General features: G+C 44.3%; 1 protein-coding gene across 1 annotated transcript in view; it reads left to right on the forward strand.

Moving 5' to 3' along the window:
- The window catches only part of LOC310867778 (uncharacterized protein), a 132064-nt gene extending 112546 nt beyond the window's left edge, over positions 1 to 19518 (forward strand). The window contains exons 7-17 of the mRNA XM_083777902.1: positions 3350 to 4299; positions 5238 to 5534; positions 7446 to 7629; positions 7732 to 7782; positions 9311 to 9621; positions 10595 to 10642; positions 12623 to 12715; positions 14482 to 14563; positions 15168 to 15283; positions 17276 to 17462; positions 19379 to 19518. Of these exons, the coding sequence (XP_083634028.1) occupies positions 3350 to 4299; positions 5238 to 5534; positions 7446 to 7629; positions 7732 to 7782; positions 9311 to 9621; positions 10595 to 10642; positions 12623 to 12715; positions 14482 to 14563; positions 15168 to 15283; positions 17276 to 17462; positions 19379 to 19386 (2327 nt within the window). The 3' untranslated portion in view covers positions 19387 to 19518. The remainder of the gene's footprint in view (positions 1 to 3349; positions 4300 to 5237; positions 5535 to 7445; positions 7630 to 7731; positions 7783 to 9310; positions 9622 to 10594; positions 10643 to 12622; positions 12716 to 14481; positions 14564 to 15167; positions 15284 to 17275; positions 17463 to 19378) is intronic.
- The last annotated feature ends 362 nt before the right edge of the window (positions 19519 to 19880 follow it).

Genomic DNA, 19880 nt, shown 5'->3' on the forward strand with positions numbered 1-19880 from the left:
GACAGAGAGATATCACCTGTGCTGATTGTTCTGACACCTGCTGTTTACTTACAGTGCAAGACCACTTTGGTAGACGTTTAGGTTGTGTACTTACCTTGCCTTCAAAATATACTCCTCATTGACTTACACTGTACTCTGAAAAAGCTCTCAAAGTCACTCTTTTAGTACGTAAACAAACACAAACAAAGTTGACTCAGACAATATATATCACCAAAACCTGTACTGTTTTTTTATGTTAAGTTCCTGTTGATTTTACTATTTGAAGATCCGGATCCATGGATCCAGTTCGGGTGACCGTTTCTCACATCCCTACTCTGCTTGTTGTTTGTTGGTTGTTCTTTTTGTAAAGCGTCCTTCATGAAATGTGCTATATAAATGCAAGCTATTATTATTATTCTGCTGATTCATCCTAACCCCTCGTCTACCCATGCCCACCAAACCAAACAAACCCAGCTGCCTTTTGTCTCATCAGAATTCAGAACGTCAGTGTTTTTTGTTGACGTTTTTATTTGAGTGTGGTTTTAAGCCATGTACAGTATCTGCACTTGGCATGACTAGCGAAGTTGAGGTGGCTCATTCCTTTGTAAGGTCTCTCAGCTGAAGGACTTAGACCCTCATTTACTTTTCCTAATATTCTCTGTCTCTATTGTTCTCTCCTGTTGTCTCCCTTCTCTCCCTATGTCCTGTTACACTGTGTACCCACACCCTCTTGCTCCCTCCTTTCAGTTCTTTTATCTGTCTTTCTCCTAAACTCGCTAGTATCTTCAACCTGCTTGTTGCCAGCCCTTTTGCTCGCTTGCTCCCTCCCTCCCTCCCTCTCCCCCCCACTCTCCCACACACCTCTCAGCTGTAAATGTGCATGTCGATATTTCCCACACCCACTTGAGAGTTAGATCAAAGTATTTGTTTCTCTAGATGTCACGCTCCCTCTCTGTCTATTCGTCTGTCTGCATGTCTGTCTTTCACCTGCCCTCTGTCTGTCTGTCCAACCGCTTCTGTTCTCTCAGTATCGCTCTTGTCTTTCTCGTTCGGTCCATCTGTCTCTGTCACTGTTTTTCTCTCTCTGGCTCGCTCTCTTCAGTAATGGTTCTTCTTCCTGCTCAAACCGCTGCTCATCACCTTCTATAATTGCTTGTTTGTTTCCTCTGCCAAGATCAATTGATTATTCATTATTCATTATATGAAGGCATTTGGAGACTCTTGTAACTGTAAGTGGAGAGGTTAGACGGCTCAGCAGAACAATTTGAACAAAACAGAACGAGGCCTCTAAAAAAAAAGGAAAAAATAAAATAAAACGTGATCTGTGACCATAAGTGACATTGGCAGAATAGCTCATTTGACTGCTAAAGTGTTACGCTCTCTCAGCAGAGCGCAGTGGAAAACAGGGAGTCTGAACGACTTTTTTGAGTGGTGCAACCACTCCCTTACGGAGCTATGTGGGTGGCTAGCTGGGTGGGTGCGTCTGAGCACGAAGACAGCACGGTTGTTTTTCACCACCTGTGCGCAACCTAACACATACACAAACACACACGCACATATTAACTGTATACAGTATATGGTGATTTTGGGTGTGCCAGTACAGTACAGTACAGTACAGTATAGTGTACAGTAGAGGGACCCCCACACCGTAACTGTCATTTCTAGGAGATTTGGCTCTGTGGTTGCTCACATACTGTAGCACACTTTAGATGTTGCGCAACATTGAATAATTTGCTATATGACCTAGCCATGAATGTGACCTGTGTTGAATTGGTTGTTACATAGCACAGATTCCTCTTTTACTGTTACACGAGGACGCGAGGGCGAGATAGGAGTAGGACAACGCTTGGTCAATTTCTACATCTTGTCTGTCACTGCCACCGTGACAGAAATAGGCCATTAATTTTGTTCTTCCTTGTTTTGCAAAAACTGACTGCCCTGGGGGAGATAGTCACTGGAAACCCCCATGCGCTCCCATCGTTATTTCATCCTGTACCTGAAGTGGAATAATGCAAATTATTTACTCCAAACTCCACAGACAAAGAAAATATATTGTCGCTGTTGGACAAAAACCTTGAATCTCCATGTTTCACCTTATTATGTTTTGTAATAAGTGAATGCCCTATTTTATAGCTCGTTTGACATTGTTGTGCAAAAACTTGTAGATCAGCTACTTTTTAAAGCGTTGACATGCCCAAAATAGTAATCCCAGGTGATTAAGTCTGTTTATGAATATTTTAATATTTATCCAATGAACAGTAATTCCTGAAAATTAACTGTTTTGTACATACGCGGTTTATGCCTGACAGCAACAATATCTAAGCCTGCTTTGTGTTGTATTATAATATATGAATGGAATTATGTTTTTCCCCAGATGTGTGTTTTCAGTTGAAGGTTTGCTGTGGTCTCCGCCAGGCCAGGTTGCCTATAGTACCCAATACATCTTATTATGTATGCTCTTCCGTTTGCTGTTTTTGAGGGGCGCTATCCCCTCCTATATACAGGTTTAATGTTTGTTTTTAGTTCAATTTTTGTTTTAAAAACGCCATTGACAATGAAGGGAAGATTTACGTCATAATGTGTCATTTACGCCATATTGTCTCTTTATTGTTAATGGTTTTATATTACCTAATTAACATGATTTGGACTTTAATATATTAGCGCTCCTCACTTCACACAAGTGTGATTTCTTTTTTTACCAAAGACTGAGCTTTTTGTCGAAAATGTGTTCTCCGAAGTTTGTTATTTTTGCTTTTAGGGCAGATTCACACCGTTTGATTCAAACTGTTCCCGAATACGATTGCCTGGTTCCTGCGGGCCATGATTCACATTGGCCTTGATTCTTCCGCACAGAGACGAAATGTTTTTATAATCGCCACTTATTTGTAACACTTTTTAAATGTCACAGTGTTTAGATTATAAACAGAAGAGCGTGTTTAAATGCCATGATTGCACTGAGTCATCTGGTACTCCTTAAACCAGGCTAGTCGCTTTGGTGAATTTCTGATCAGTATTATTATGGGCGCGTTCGGAAATAGCGCACTGAGCCCACTGTGCAATGCAAACTAATAGGCGAGTGTGCTCCGGTGTGGTATTTCCGAACGCGCCCTATATGTCACGACACGAACAACTACCATGAAATCTGGCATTCAATGCTTTCACATTCCAGCGATCGGGAACGGTTGGGTGATCCGCTCCCGGGAACGGTACGCAGCATTCACACTTAACCACAACATCTGCCAATTGGTCCTGAGTGCGCACCCGGGACCATAGTGTGAATCTGCCTTTAAATGGACTGACTAGTCTAACATTCTAGATGGTTTGTTGTAACTAAGCTATTTCTTTCTCTCTTTTCTCTCTCACTCTCCAGGGACATCAGACATGGCAGAGAAGAAGGAGGAAAAGGTGGAGGACCATGTGAAGGTGAAGGTGGACTTTTTCGATCCTCTGGACAACGCAGAACAGAAGAATGAGAAGGCGGAGATGGCTGGTGCTGATACAGACAGCAAGGTGGAGAAAGAGACTGTACAAGAAACCGAGAAAGACCTGGAAAAGGAGAGAGACAAGGAAAAGGAGAAAGAGATGCAGAAGGAGAAAGAGATGGAAAAAGAGAGAGAGATGGAAAAACAAAGAGAGCTGGAAAAGGAGAAAGAAATGAAAAGAGAGAGAGAGCTGGAAAAGGAGAAAGAGATGAAAAAAGAGAGAGAGATGGAAAAAGAAAGAGAGCTGGAAAAGGAGAAAGAGATGAAAAGAGAGAGAGAGCTGAAAAAGGAGAAAGAGATGGAAAGAGAGAGAGAGCTGAAAAAGGAGAAAGAGATGGAAAAACTGAGAGAGGTGGAAAAAGAAAGAGAGCTGGAACAAGAGAGAGAGAGAAACAAAGTGACAGTAACATTTGACAAAGCAGAAGACCTCGGGCAGGAGGCTATGGAGGTGATGGTCGACAAGGAGCAGAGTATCGAGAAGCAACCAACACCCGAGAAGTTGGATGCTTTTACTCTTCTCGGCGAGATGGAGCAACAGCCTGAGCCCAAAATGAAGGACGACGCAGCAGGGAAGGAGAACCAAGTCGAGGCGGGGGCCGCGGGGCCGAGTCACACTGTCAAAGACGACAAGGAGAAGCTCAGTGAACTGACAGGCCCACAGAAAAGCGAGAAGGAGGAGAAGCAGAAGAAAGCTGAGGATAAGAAAGACGAGAAGAAAGACAAGGCTGCAAAAGCAGACACAGCTGAGAAGACCAAAAAGCCTGCCAGTAAGCCCTCTACCAATGGGAGCACTGCTGCGCCAGGCAAAGATCTGCAGAGTCCAGACAAGAAGACCAAGGTACAGTACCTGCCTGTAACATGCAACATGCTTCTAGAACACAGAGACAAGCATACTTTCATCACACACAGATGAATATACTCTAGTTCTACAAGCATAGACTAACATACTTCTTGAACACATGACTAAAGAGTAACATTAATTTAGAACACACAGACTAGCATAAAACAAGAGCACATATACCACAATACCAGAATACCACCAAATACCACTTTTTAACCCCATTTTAACACGTTGACAAAGATTCTTGCATAACGACTAAAACGTACACCCAGATCATTATACTTCTAGAACACAAACTAGCATTTCTAGATTGTTGACTATATATTTTACAATCTAAAATTCATATTAGACTATATGTTTTGGTTTAAAAGTTCTGTTGTGTAGGAAGTTAGGAACTAATCACAGGTATGGCCATTTCTGACAAAGACCGAGGTAAGCTATGCGATGATTCTCCCTGTAACTATACTTGTACTTGGAATACGGCATGCCAATTATGCAGCCTTTGCTGAGATAGATTAATGTCCAGTATAATGGAGGTCAATGGATTATGCCTTCATGCAGTGTTTATGCAGGGTATTATGCTTGGGTCGGCGCTGATCTCAAGTACGGTCATCCATCACCATCACTCATGCTGCTGATGCTACTGCTACTGCTTTATTTCAGTATTGTAGGTACAGTCGAAGCTACAACTCTTTAATCAGTTCTAACATTATCATCATAATTTATTGATCATCCTTCATTGTTCTCTATTGAATTGGTTAGTATGTCATTATGTTTTGCCGTTTTCTTAATCAACGATGCTCTGCCTGCTTTACCTACTATAGCTGCTGTTATCATGCATTCTCCCATGTTGTTTTTTTTATGATTTTCTCTTGCTTTTCTGCCTTATTTTGCCCTCCATCCGTCCTGTCCCTGTATCATTTCCCACGACGCAGCCTGTTGCCGGGGCCACCAAACCGAGCGTTGCTGCCGCCAAAGCGCGACCGGCGGCACCCGCCGCAACCTCTGCCCCTACTAAACGCCCCGCCCCTTCTACCTCCACCTCAACCACCCTCAACAAAAAAGCGCCCACGGCGGCGGCAGCCAAGCCGCTAACCGCCGCCGGCTCAGCCGCCGGGCCCAAGAGGCCCACCGCCGGTACCGGCACATCCGCGGCCCGGCCCGCCAGCCGCCCCGCTTCGGCCGCCACCAACAGCACTAGTGTGACCGCTACCCGTGATGTCAGACCCAAGGTGAGTGCAGGGCCACCGGACCACTGTCCCAGGCCCGCGTACACGGTCAACCAGGGGTCCACAAACCTTTCAGAGGACCCCAAAATAGCCAGAGCTTTCCCTATTATGAAACGGCTTAAAAAAAAACCTTGTAGAGTGGCAGGCAGACGCTGTTCATTTTTACAGTGACTACAGCGTAAACAGTTTCTGCTTGTTAAACGTATCTCGGTACTACAGTAAGCTGGCAGTAAGTCCATGGGGCTGAGGGAGATTGCTTCCTACAGCACTAAAGATTGGGGCAGAAAAATGAGGAGGGAAAAAAAGGGAGTGAAGTGAGAATATAGGGGAGAGGGAGAGGGAGAAATGGAGTCCTTGGGCTGCAAGATTAATCAGCCTCTCCTCACGGACCTCACGGTCAATATGAAGGTTTACTAGGTATTCAGGTGGGATTTCAGCCTCAAGGTTTCACTGACACTACTATAGCACTACGTTTTATTGTGCTTCCACACTTCTGGGCAGAAGAGATAGAAAATGAATGTATACCCAACTCCTGAACCTGCATATTGGAATGAGCGAGAAGAAGACTCAATGAAATTGATGCAAGGAAAACAAAGCTTTTAAAGTTAGACGTATTTACTCTTTACAGTACAGTATATGAATTAAGAGCTACCCAAGAATAATAACTATAAACGTAACTATAACAAAGATGTGAGCATCCACAGTTCTGTAAATACCATTCACCGCCATCGCTATAAAGTTTTGGTGTGATCGTGTGCATCATCTTGAATTAGAATAATTTTAGAAAACATTTATTCTTATCATTCATACACACTGTATATAATATATTTAGAGAACTAGAGAATGGTAAAATGTTGGCTAAAAAGCTATTTAATTTAAGCAATTCCAAACTTTACTCAATGAAATCAATGGTCTCAGATCAATATTTTCATTTTAATGGTTAACCCATTTTTGGCGGGAACCCCTTTTGGTATAAGCATTATGTTATGCTTTAGCTATTGAAAAATAGCATATCTACAAGCTCATACAAGCTTGTAGATCTGCTATTTTTGAAAAATCGAAGAACGACTGACATAGAAACATAGCTTTTTCAGAAAACTGTCAGGATGTAGAAGACATTTTTAGAATCTGATCTCAGGTCAGGCCTGCTGTGGGTATCCTCACGTCTACCACGAACTGGCCTTAATGCTGCCTGTTCTGGGTATCCTCATGTCTACCACGAACTCCATCTGTGTTTTGTTACCCTCTGCTGGTGGCCTCTTTATCTACAGACAGTGTAGACACTATGACCAACAAATGGCAGTCTTTTCTTAGCCCAGCAATGGCTCACGGGCACGGAATTCGTCGGTCACACATGGCCAGTCTGTTTTGCAACAGTGCAGCTGTATGTAGATCATGCCACATATCCTGGGAAAATATGTGGGCGAGGGAGGTGGCCTGAATGAAAGGTTGTGAAAGTCAGCTACGAATGTAGGCCAAGATCTGACTGAGATTTCAGAATGAAATCGTTGAATAATGGAGTCAGCGACCATTGACCAGGCTGTACGGACATTATATGTGTTTTATACAGTGTCTTTTGTCTCTGTGTGTTTCTGTTTACGGTTGCCACGATCACCTGCGCGACATCATGCTTCATGACGTTCCATGGTCCTGAGTCCTCTCCTGCTCTTCTTCTACCAGACCTCTCATATCACTAGGATTGTAACGATTCACACTTGTATAGCAGACCTCAAGTCCACATACCAGCTCTCACAGTGTGATAAAAAAAAAAAAGAAATTCTGAAACCTACCAGAAACGGTTCCAAATAATATTATGATGGAACCGATTCCGGTTCTTCAATCTCGGAACCGGGCCTGACGGGTTTCAACCCTACATAATAACACACACACTCTGTCTTGTCTATCTCTTGGTAGATACCCGCAGAGAAGCGCCCCACAGTGCCGAAGGCTGCTTCCACTGCGTCGACTCGTACCGCCACCTCCACCACCACCAAAAACGGCATCGCTACCACGGCGACCAGCAAAGCCGCCACGTCAACGCGCACGGCCGTGTCTACTCGCACTGCAACCACCACCGTGGCAGCCAAAAAGCCCCTGGGTACCACACACACACACACACACACACACACACACACACAGGTTAATAGCCCTGCTACTGTGGCTTCACTGTTACTCATCAACACATTGTCATGTCTTTCAGCCACTAAGCCAGGAGAGGAGAAGAAACCCAGCACTCCGAGGACAACAACAGGTAATGATAATACAAATTATAATCATTATCAACTCATTACATAGCACTTTTCTTAACATTGTTAAACAATTGCATACAGACCGTAGCGGGATGCGCACTAAGATTAGACACACATGTGGAAACGATGGTCGGACTACCGCTCGAACTGCGCTGCTCCCGTGCTTGCGGTTGTGTTTAGGTTAGGGTAGAGAATGGTTGTCGACGTCGGACTAATGACTCCGTAGCATGCATAGGTCCCATCCCATTGGGGATTCATTCGTTGTAAAAAATAATGTCATCTCATCAAACAAGAGTTGTGAGCTGTACTCTGCATCAGAGATGGGTATGTGAGCAAGAATATGACCACAAACAAAAGCAAAACAATGGCACAAAGTCAACATTTACCTGTAAATACATTACAATACAATTTAGTTAGAAGCTAGTTGGAGTGGTAAATACCCATTTATCTTTAGTTGTTAAACTAGGTACTGTTCTAAAGGGGATTGATATTCCTTTAAGGACAGGGGGACAGACTCAGGGTTAGGAGATAACTTCTGCATACTGCATAGTCAGGGGTAACAGTCTGTCAAGTACCTTGAGTAGTAGTAGTTAGTTAATGTCTTACATGTCCACAGAGAGTTGGCAAATATGAACAGTATCTCCACATGATCCCCTTACATTAATCTAACAATTTAAAGATGATAAGTTGGAATTTAGTAGAAAAGTATGTTGAGACAACGTGACAACAAAGACTGTTCGGTTCGCATGTGGCAGAAGCCAAATTTAGCATAATCTTTTCTCCATTGCTCTCTTTCTTCTCTGTCCCCTTTCATCTCCTCTTCCCCCTTACCTCCTACTAAACTCCTTTCTTCTCCCTCACTCTCTCTCTCCCAATCGCTATCTCCACCCTGCCACGGCTCTGCCTCTGTGGAGGAGAGATTATAGGTAACAATTTGACATCAGTAGGGCTCTTACAGTGATCATAGTCATGACACAAGCTCTCCCAATGACACCGGGAAGACTTGTAAAGAAAAAACAGGCTTTTTCAGAACCTAAAACCCCTCTGCACAGCAGCCGTTGGATTACCATGGTCCTTGGTGATGCATCCTCGCTCTAATAATCTCCAACAACAAGCTAAGCACTGCCTGTCAGTGCATATCATATTCACCCTTTTCAACCTTATAATTACACTTTTCTGTTTTAGCTGGGTTTTGTTTTTTATTATACTTTTTACTTGTTTTACTAAAGTTGTTTTGTAAAGCATGTGGCTCTCAAACTCAAACCTTTTCATGTCAAGGACACTCAAATTAATATGTATTTGGTCACTGACCAAGGATTTTGTGCCAGGGACTGCACATGCAACAATGCAACATTTGTGTTGTTAAAAAAAATTAAAATGTTCCAAAAAGATTTTATATTGACCTGTGGCCCTTCTAGAACTACCATCAATTGTTCTATAACATTTTTGCAAATGTGTCACCGTCTCATTTTAGAAGGTTGATGCCTCGTCATTTGGTAACTCTTCACCTCCCTCCTCTCTTCTCTCCAGTCGACTCCCCCAAACCCAAGACCAGCACTGCCCGTACCGCTAGCAGCACCAGTACCAGCTCTCCCCGGGCTGCTGCTGTCCGCACCGCACCCACCAAAACAGCCACCTCTTCATCCACTGCACCAGAGAAGAAACCCCTGGTGCCCCGCGTTCCTCGCACCAATTCCTCAAGCACTGCACCACCCACCACCGCCGGCAGCACGAGACCCACCTCCCGCCCTGGCACCGCATCGGGCCCTGATGCTGTACGTAACGCCCGCTCCAAAATCGGCTCCATAGACAACATGAAGCACCAGCCAGGAGGAGGGAAGGTACGTAAATAAGGCTTAGTTCAGATGTCCTCAATAATCATGTTCCCCTCTTTGAAATGTGTGCAGTGGTGGCCATGGTAGAACTTCTCTTCCACCAGAATTTTCCAAATGATTCCCTCTGCGGCAGTATTAGAAGGTTTTATAATTTTTATCCCACGATTCCATAACCCAGGGAGGCAGTTTAGAGACCAGGATTACGGCATGTTTTTTGTGAGGGTACCTACCCTAGGGGACAGACACGGGGAGAACATGCAAACTCCACACAGAAAGGCCCTTTCGCCAACCCCGCCTCGGGTATGGGCACTGATGACACGGAGGAGGAAACACGCCGCCAGCACCCACAGCGCCCCGAGCGGGAATCTAACCCAGGACCTTCTAGCTGTGAGGCGACAGCACTACCAACTGTGCCACCGTGCCCCGTCATCCAACCTCCTTATCTGTCTTTCCCTGCCTTTTGTCTTTGTACTGTACCTCCTATTCTTTTTTTTCTTTTTTCTTTTTATTTAACCAGGGTAGTAGCTGAGCACAAGTGCTCATTTTCAGCAACGCCCTGCACACAGACAGACACACACATTAAAACCTGGGAGCTGACCAGTACAACCTCAGTCTTATACTGTGGGCCACAAAGCAGCTCCACTGGAGCAGTTGGGGGTTCAGTCAGTGCCTTGCTCAAGGGCACTTCAGCGGTGTTGGGAGAGTGATGACCAATAATTTCCAGAACCAGATTTTTCCTTTCCCGTCAAGGGAATCGACCGGCAACCTTTCGGCAACAAGGGCGGTCCTCAGTCTAACCCTTAGGCCACCGCTGCCCTATGGTTTTTCCATTCCCTTTTTTACCTCCTAAGCCTACGACTGTTCATCCTCCACCTCCTACTTCTCTCTCTTCCTCCCCACATTCCTCTCCACCCTCGTTGTCGTTGTTGTTGTTGTTGTTGTTGTTGACGTTGACTCAGGCCCGGGCTTGTCTCCTCAGGTGACCTCTGCCTCTCAGAATGCCTCCAAAGAAACCAGCCAGGGCAAAGTGAGTTCATACCTCTCCATTACCACTCACACCACCACACAAACCTCCATCCAGCCATTCTGCCCTATACAAAGCCAAAGTGCAGTAACTACGGTGGAAGAAATGGCTGGTATTCGGTTTAAAAATGTTTCAACTGGTCAGTCAAATGAGATATCGGCAAAGAAGTAATATTACATTAATTGTTAAATATGCTCTTGAGGTAATTGTTTATCCCCCCAAATCACAAAGGCTAATTTGGGATACCTTTGGGATACACAAATAACTGTGTCCAAAAACATAATTACTGCACTTGTAGGGCAGCATTGTTCCAGCCATCCATCTATTGATCCATCCAGCCACGCACCTACCTACCTACCTACTGTACCTACATGTATCCATCTGTCTGTCTGACAGACATTTATTGTGTGTTCATTTTGAACCGATTAGTCTTTGTAGTGGACACCCTCAGCCGACGACCTGAGGGCAACAGTTTTTACAGACAGACATACTTCCAAATTGATCTGGTGGAGTTTAAGTAGCATTACAAAGCAATAATAGCGTCTTCAGGTCATGCTTTGGTTTCACTTGGTGTCACAGATCCCTTCAGTAGTGGTGTTTTTGTGTGGTCATTTACTCCTCCCTGCCTACCGGTTTCACTCATTTCTGCCTACATGTTAGAGATAGGTAGATAGAGATTAGACCAGATTAGGCCTTTCCTGTCATTGTGGGATGTTGGTCTCTCCTCGTGCTTGTCACTGAACCCTAACATTTAAAGTTAATAATATAATAAGCTCAATAAAAGTTTGCATAATCCTTGCATTTTGTACTTCATTGTCAGTGAACACTTTGTTACTGTCTTTACAAAATGTGCACAGTTTAGCTCTGGAGGTATTAATCTAACTGAGCATTAGCTTTAAGAGCTTTAAATAAGGCATTATTCCAGTGCAGGCAGAAAGTTCTTTGTGATGGTGTTAAAGCTGGCTGACAGTAAGGTGGTACAATAGTCTACGAAACATATTGGCTCACCTTGAGCATCTTGGTTCCCCCTGTGTATGTGCGTGCGTGCATGCGTGCGTTTCTCCGTTTATGTTCAATCCTATTGTTGCAACAACTTTATATAAAACAATACAGCTCTGGTTTTGGGTTGATCAGTGGCCGTGTTTTGGTATATCGGTATGCTATTGTAACGCCCGGGATTCGAACGTGAAAGTCCAACATTTTAACCACTAGACCAAAGGGATATCCCTATGGACCGGGGGAGATATTAGACTATTGAGGCCATCAGGCAGAGGCTCTGAGCTACTCTGCTACACTAACCCATTTCTCCTGTGCTATGAAAGTAAATAGCTGACAGAAATGGAACGGGAGTCTATTTTCAACAATCTATTTAATGGCTTTCCTTTCCTAAACAAACACATATGTGCTATTCCACATATATTAGAGAATGCACTGTGTAACAGAACATTTCTCTAGTTACTGGACAGGGGCAGGTCCATGTGTTATTGTGTTTTGAATTGATGCATGCGTGTGCTATTAAAGATCCTGTGTGGCATCCTGTAGCTCGCTCTATTTCCCCCTTCAGATTTGGGCAAATCTATACTTGAATTATATTTTAATATGGTCAGTGGTACCATTTTGTCTTCGGTGGTCCGTGCAATTAAATGCACCTATTCTGATATTTGAAGACAAAAGGCCCTATTTTACGTGTCTTAAGTACCAGGTCTTATTACTTAACTTAAGACCTGGAGGCGTGGGTCAATGCCATTTGGCTATTCTGAGTGGCCAAACAGCATTGACCATGCCTCCAGGTCTTGAGTTAAGACACGCAAAATCGGGCCTAAAGTCACTTTAAAATATACTTTTGCCCTGGTCTCCGTTCCTTTCTCTGTCCCCTCCCTGTCTTTTCCTCTCTAACCTTAACCACGGTGTTGAATACTCCCTCCTCTTCCTCTCTCCTCTTCCTCCTGTCGTCTCTCTTGCTGCTGTGCTGTGACCGTTTAGGTTCAGATAGTCTCCAAAAAGCTGGACTTCAGCCATGTCACCTCACGCTTGGGCTCCAAGGACAATATGAAGCATGTTCCTGGTGGAGGGAAAGTAAGTAGCCTACTGGCCCAGCCGTCGGCTAGAGCTCGTACTACAAATGGCCCTGTACTGTACTCAGTACAGTACAGGGCCATTTGTCACTACAGTAAGTACTGGGCCTGGCCCAGCCGCTGGCCAGAGCTTATGCACTGGGCCGTTTGTCACAACAACTCTGACTTTACTCACCGTTGAAACGTCGTGTAAAGACGTGAGTAAAGGTGGGACAGTTAGTCTGTGTAGACCCACAATTTGGGCAAACGTCAACTGGGAAACATTGACGGAAGGCATAGCAGGGGATTAAACCCAGACTCTTCTCCCTTATACCTCCCAAACTATGGAATGAACTTAACTGTAAACTCACTCCCAATATTCTGCCGTAGTCTGAAAACTCACATCTTCAGACTCCACCTTATCCCGCCCCGTAGCACTCGCCCTAGCCTTGACGGCCTTGCCGTATATGTGATTTGGATTCTATAGTGTTTATTTATAGTGTCATCATTGTACAGATGTTCTACTGTTAGGCAGATGTTAGGTTAGACAGATGTTAGGCTTATGATCCTAGATGACTATTTGTACTTGATGTATGTCCTTGTGTTGTTATTGTTTACTGTAAGTCACTCTGGATAAATAGTGTCTGCTAATCTGATAATTGCAGTTAAATGTTATCTATCATAATTCCCCCAAATCCACCATTGGGTGGCAAAGCAATGGGGGTGCAGGGTGCAGGCACTTGTTCACCTAGTGGCTCACTGTTATTTTTTGGTCCCTTAAGAGCAGAATCAGTTGTGTGATGATGTATCGACCAGCACGCTAATCATCCTTTTGCACAAGCGCAATTCTTAGTGTTCATTTATCTCTGAGTGTAAAGATCTACCACTGTCACTGATTAAACTAACACTCAAATTGTTGCCGTGCAGTACTCTCCCTTGCCACCTCCCCTTTCTACTGTCCCTTGCTTCTGTAGACCCTCCTGTCCTTTTCTGTCCTGCTCTGTCCTGTCGCTAACTAACTCAACAACAGTCAACCAAACTAGAGCCTGACAGATATATTGGTCTGACCTGACCGATATATTTGTTAAGCGTACTAGCATGACACTTTCTGTGGACATTTCCCCCTTATGTGGGTTAGTTCTGACCTCCACAGTTACTGGGCTCAGAGTCTTGTTCCATCTCCACAAAGGCTACTTTTGAGAGGATAATCATTATCGTCACAAGAGCTAAAGGTGAAAAACCAAGGCTGTGTGTGTTTGAAGTGGAGTTCACCTGGGAGGTGACGACAACACGAGACATCACAGACATCCACAGGGGACATTTTACTGTGTTTCTCTGTAACTGTCCTCTCCTGCATTTAATTATTTAGTCTGTAGTGGCTTCATTCTTACTGTTCTTATTGTGCTACAGTGTTTGACACACTCTCTATCTCTTAGGAAATACTGTTACCTTTGCTTGCTTGGTTCTTGTCGTCAAAGTATACTATCTATCAACTTCTTTGCATTGTTGCCCTTACCTTAACGAAACAAAGCAATCCATGACCATGAAGCCAACCAAATGGAATAACTAATATGTTGGTATTAAATCACTGGAAATCAGCTTCTGCACATATCAAAAGAATCTAAGAGCATACTGTCTCACGTGTCAATGTACTTTGGAATAACAGAAGGGTTAATACTTGAAATGTGCCTGAATTAGAAACATTCTGAAACATACTAATATGTTACAGAATCCATTTAAAATGACTGCACATAGATGATGATGAAGTCTTTAAATACTAATTAACAGGTGCAAATACTCAACAAGAAGGTGGACCTGAGCAAAGTGACGTCAAAGTGCGGCTCCAAGGACAACATCAAGCACAAACCTGGTGAGGTGCTGCTGGGAATTGTAGTCCTGTCTGTGTTACTATATGTGACGTATTTAACACCCTAATCGCCAAGGACGAAGTTCACCGTCCTTTCTATTAGTAACGCCCGACACCCAAGATGAAGTTTTATCCAAAAGACGAAGTTTATTGATATGAAAACGGATTGCATCGCTCCACAGCCTGGGAGCGCCTGTTGTGCAATCCTCGATGTTGCGCAACAGTGAGACGTCATCGAAAATGTTCCGCCCCCTGTTTAGCCGACGACAATGAACATGTTAACGTTAATAATAACTTGCGATCTAAATCATCCCGTCTAATTATAAAAAAAGATCCTGTGTTAGACGGCCCTCCGCTGTCCAGTCGCTAGTCATGATAGATTTATTCTTACCTCCCGTTGTTGTTGCCTCTAGAGTGGTTTGGCTACATCTAGCTGCTACAGCCACATCCGGAAATGCTTTGGCAGGGGCAGGGCACGGGTTGAGAATCTCTGCACTAGACGTGAGGTTGTTTGTGTGCGCATATGCAGTCCTGCACTAGACGCGAGTGCCTACGGTTCATCTCTGAGTCATGATGACACCAACTAGGTCTTTGTTTCTCCTCCTAGGCGGTGGTGTCGTGAAGATCGATTCCCAAAAGCCAGTGAGCTTCAAGGACAAGGCTCAGTCCAAAGTGGGCTCCATGGACAACCTGGGCCACTCACCTGGTGGCGGCAACATCAAGGTGACATTATCACTTTAACCCTCCAATGATTTCATCCTCTCTCTCTTTCAATCTAGTTCCTTCAGCTACTGTATGGTTCACAAAACCACAATATTATGGGCTTTAGTGTTATGGGTTGGGTTCTCAAATGGGCTTCAGGCTTACTCCTCATTTGGAAGCAGAACCACATACCGATACGACGGTACTAAGCGGATCTGGTGTGATGTCACCTGTCCCCTCAGCCTACAGTATTCCATTTGTGTGCTGTTGTGATCATTGTGTCCATGACCGCATCATTCATAAACTTGTTGTCATAAAGTACATTTGCATGTTCAGGTCTTCTGGAAATCACTCATGTCTTTGATAAGCTGAGAATGAACAGCAATCTATAGTGTTACAGGGGTGGCGCCTTTTTGACACCTGAATTCCACTTTGGGGATAAAAATTCATCGTTTTATAATAGGCGATTTTAGGGGGGAGCAAAGGGGGAAATTGCAGACGAAAAACACAGCTTTTTGTCACAATGTCATGTCACATTTGAAAGGAGAATTTACATCATATGTGTCTGAACAAATTGTCTTTTTGTGTCAACACAAACATCAAATGCCATTGACATGAAAGGATCATATACTGTACGTCATATGTATCTGAGCAAATCGGCTTTTATAAACACAGTGCAACTGTTTTAATTCAGCTCGGGGCTTTAGATACATTACTAAGAAAATAAGCTCTGTGTCGCAAACAACGGCTTATAATTTTTAAAAGCTTTTATTCAAGATAATCTCCACAAATCAACACAGACTTATGATTGTTGAACCAAGCGCACAATTGATTACACAAACTCACAAACAATCATAACCAAAACATACATGTGACAGATACGTCTTGATCACATGACTACAGAGATAATGTATGCAGATTAGCGTGAGTTTATTTTAGGACAAAAGAAGTCGGGAGTGGCTTATTGTCGGTATCAGCCAGTAACAAGTGGGAGTCTATCCTCGTTACAATGTGCTAGGTCCCTGGGAGACAAAATCTCTAGGAGCAATAAACAAAAAATGTGTTCTGCAAAAATCGGACTCCGGTCACACACACGCACGCTCGTGCGCACACACACACACACACATACACACACAAATAAATTGCCTAAAATAAATATCATCAGGTGTTTATATAAAATATAATATTGCAGTTATTCAGTTTCATCATTTTTGCACATTTCTGTCCATACTTTTGCTCCATAGCTGCCTTTGTTTCTTATACATAATCTATTCCATGCCATGTTTTTCCAATGTGTCTATTATTATTATTACATCCAGCGTTGAACAGCCACAACATTTGAGTTATTTTTTGTAGCATTAATTCCTTCATCTCTCCACTGTAGCCTGGCTCCAGATCTGTGACATTATGGCTTGTCTTAAAAAAAAGATCTGCATAAATTATTGAACCTACTACATGTCGTCACTGTCAGGCAGAAACTGGGTATGTCCCAAACCATTTCCTTCCAGTAAACGGGTTTCAGAACCAATTTACTCTGAAAGCCCCCCCCCCCCTTCTGTTCCGTACAAAAACCGGAAGGCATAATGTTGCTTGCTTACCTTACGATGATACGATAAAGTCTCTCTAGACGCGTTAATATTCCGGCAAGAGGCATGTTGAACTCAGAAAAGCCTTTCTTTCTGAGCGCTAAACAAGGAAGTGAACGGCAGCGCGTATGCGCCAACAGCAAGGAGTACATTGCAGAAGGAGAGGCCAACTTAAAAAAAGAGAGAAAGAAATCTGTTTTTTTCCCCGTTTGATATCAATGGAAAACTTGTAGGCTTTTTTGCTACGTTCGCGAAAGTATATAATTGGCCATTCGTTTGTGGAGATGCAAGGTTTTTACTTTATATTTTTTACTTTCAATCACATAATTATAGTCATAATGTTCAGTCCAAAGCCCTGCGAGAGTTGGAGCCAGGCTGTTCCATCCCCATCTCCACCGATTGACACCCCCCTGCTGTATGTTTCTAGGCTGAGGGGGCCAAGGAGACAGAGGAGGGGGATGGGGCTCCACCAAGTGGTCCCCCGGCCCCAACCTCTGAGCCAGGGCAGGCAGGGAGCCCTGCTGCCCAGGAGAATGGGCTGAAGGAGGGGGTCCCCTGTGGTAGCGAGGGCCTCCGGGACCCCCAGCCTCTGGACACACGCATCCCAGAGACAAGTAAGTAGTAGTTAGGGTGAAAAGGAAGGAAAAAGTTCCTGAGCCGCTGTAACCTGACTCCGCCAGATGGGGGCGGTATAGATTCACAAGTTCACAACACATCCTCCATCTGGAAGCGCTGCAGTAGCGATGAACCGAACCGGCCGCGGTTCGGACCAATCAGCGGCAGCTACGGGCGGGATCTGCCAATCACCTGCCAAGTACAGTAGCTTGGAAAAAAAGGGCCCGCCGCCTTCAGCGATTGGATCGATCAAAGTAGTTTGAAACGAGTGTGTGAACTGTGAAGCAAGCGTCTTCAATCTGGCGCAGGCAGGTTAAAGCCCCTGAGCCCTGCAGTTGTTTGTGCGTGTGTGCCTGTCTCCAGTATTCCCCCTTCCAGTTTAGGTGGCCAAATATCAAACAGTAAAGGAAGCAACACATACTGTATGACATCTTTTTGGAGGTAACACTGATTGACAACAACTGCTTTGGCATTGCTGCTGTAATCACATTATTTCATCTTACCGACAGGAAACGTGTTTAGCAAGTTTCCACTCCTTTAAAAAAAAAAGATGTGGCTATTGGAAGAAACCACACGTATCAGCATTGCATATTATACTGCTGCCTTCACTGAGTGATATTTGACACCTGTAGAGTTTGTACCATTTTAAGATCATGGATATTGGAAATCTAGCCTGGAACAAATTCTATAACTATTAGAACAGTGTACAAAATTCAAGTTTTTCTTAACCAGAGTTTTGGCTTGTTACTTTCTGTGGATTTCTTTCAGAGGTCATGTTCTGCTAATCACTAGGACTAATTGGTGTCCTCGTTTGAAACATTCAGAAATGTTTATCACCAGAAGGACTTGTGATTGCATGCCTTAATCACACTGCAAACTGACACGAAAAAAAGCTAAAAACTACACGTGCACTAATCTGATCACATGAATGGTATTTAGAACCCATTTATGTGCTGCTGCAAATTCTTAAGGCAACACGAGAGCCGGGTTGCAACGCAATGGAAACTAGAAAAAGTGCCCTTCCGGGCACAGGTCTCCACCAGGTTATCCACAGATCCGTGCAGTTAGAGGTAAAAACACTTTTCGGCCAGTTATAGCGCCACCTTGAGGCTGAGTTGAAATTGTTCATGTGGCATTTCGTCCTCGGCCTAGTGGGAATGTGGGTGCACAATTTCACGGAAATCACGCGATGTGTTCATGATTTGCAGCATTTTGTTTGAAACTGAGCACTCCTGTGAACTTTGGAAGCCAATCTTAACCAATCAGGATGGAGTCTGATAAATCTGAAAGACCCGTTTCGTTGAATGGCTCTAGAGAGACTGTGTACCAATTTGCGTGATGTTTGGACAAAATCTGTAGGTGTACTGTGCAAAAACTTGTTTTGCACAAAGCGGCCTCCTGGTGGCGCTATAACAGGCCGTTCTGGAAAGTTTGGGGCAGAGGTTCATGGTTGGCATCCAGGGAGTGTGTGTGCAAAATATGGCATCGAGCGGGTTAACGGTGGCCGAGATTAGCTGTTGACGGACACACGGACGGACGGACGGACGGACACACAAACGGACGGACGGAGTGCAAAACATACTCTCCCCACATGCCTTCGGCCTGGTGGAGACAATGATGCGCTACAAATACAGCTGTTTTCATGATCTACTTTTGTGTTTTGACTTTTGCATTTTCTTCTGTATTTGCACGAGTTTTCGGAATGTGCAGCACATTTCTAAATGCAGCGCATACGTTGTCAAATGTGTGAATGTGTTCTGATTTTGCGCTGCATTTCTTAAATATTGTCTTATCAGATTAGTGCATTTGTTTGTGTCAGTTTGCAGCATGTCGGACTCTCACAGCCCCTTTGAACGTGTTCTGCAGTCCGAAATTCCTGACCACCATCGTCATATTTTGACTTCTTACTTTGCAGGCATCTAATTCTGATTTTCTTGCTATCCCTCTGTCCTCCTCATTCCAACCCCCACAACATCACCCCCTCTTACCCAACTCCCTCCTAATTCTCTCTCCCGGTCTTTCCTCCTCTGTTTCCAACCTTTCCGATGCAGATTGAGTCTTTCAAGCTCAAATTCCGCGAGAAAGCGCGTTCTCGCACGGACCACGGTGCCGACATCGTCCTCACCTGGCCGACAGCCCTCATGGGCGACAGCCCCCGTCACCAAACACCCCCCCGCAGTGTCTCCCTCAACGATTCCCTGTACTCCGCAGGCTGTCTGGGGTCCCTCTCTGCCCCCTGCCTTCAGCTGGAGGTCAGGGGGTCGACAGTAGCGCTCTAGCAGGACTTTATCCTTCTCATGTGCTTCATCTTCATCGTCATCATCATCTCCTCACAGCACTGTTCATCCTGTAAACCCCACCCTGTGAATCAGAGCCCCCCATCCCAACCCCACATCACTGGTATGTAACAGATCTGA

The sequence above is a fragment of the Protomyctophum parallelum genome (assembly GCF_964188405.1).
Source record: "Protomyctophum parallelum genome assembly, chromosome: 12".
In the NCBI taxonomy this organism is placed as follows: Eukaryota; Metazoa; Chordata; class Actinopteri; order Myctophiformes; family Myctophidae; genus Protomyctophum; species Protomyctophum parallelum.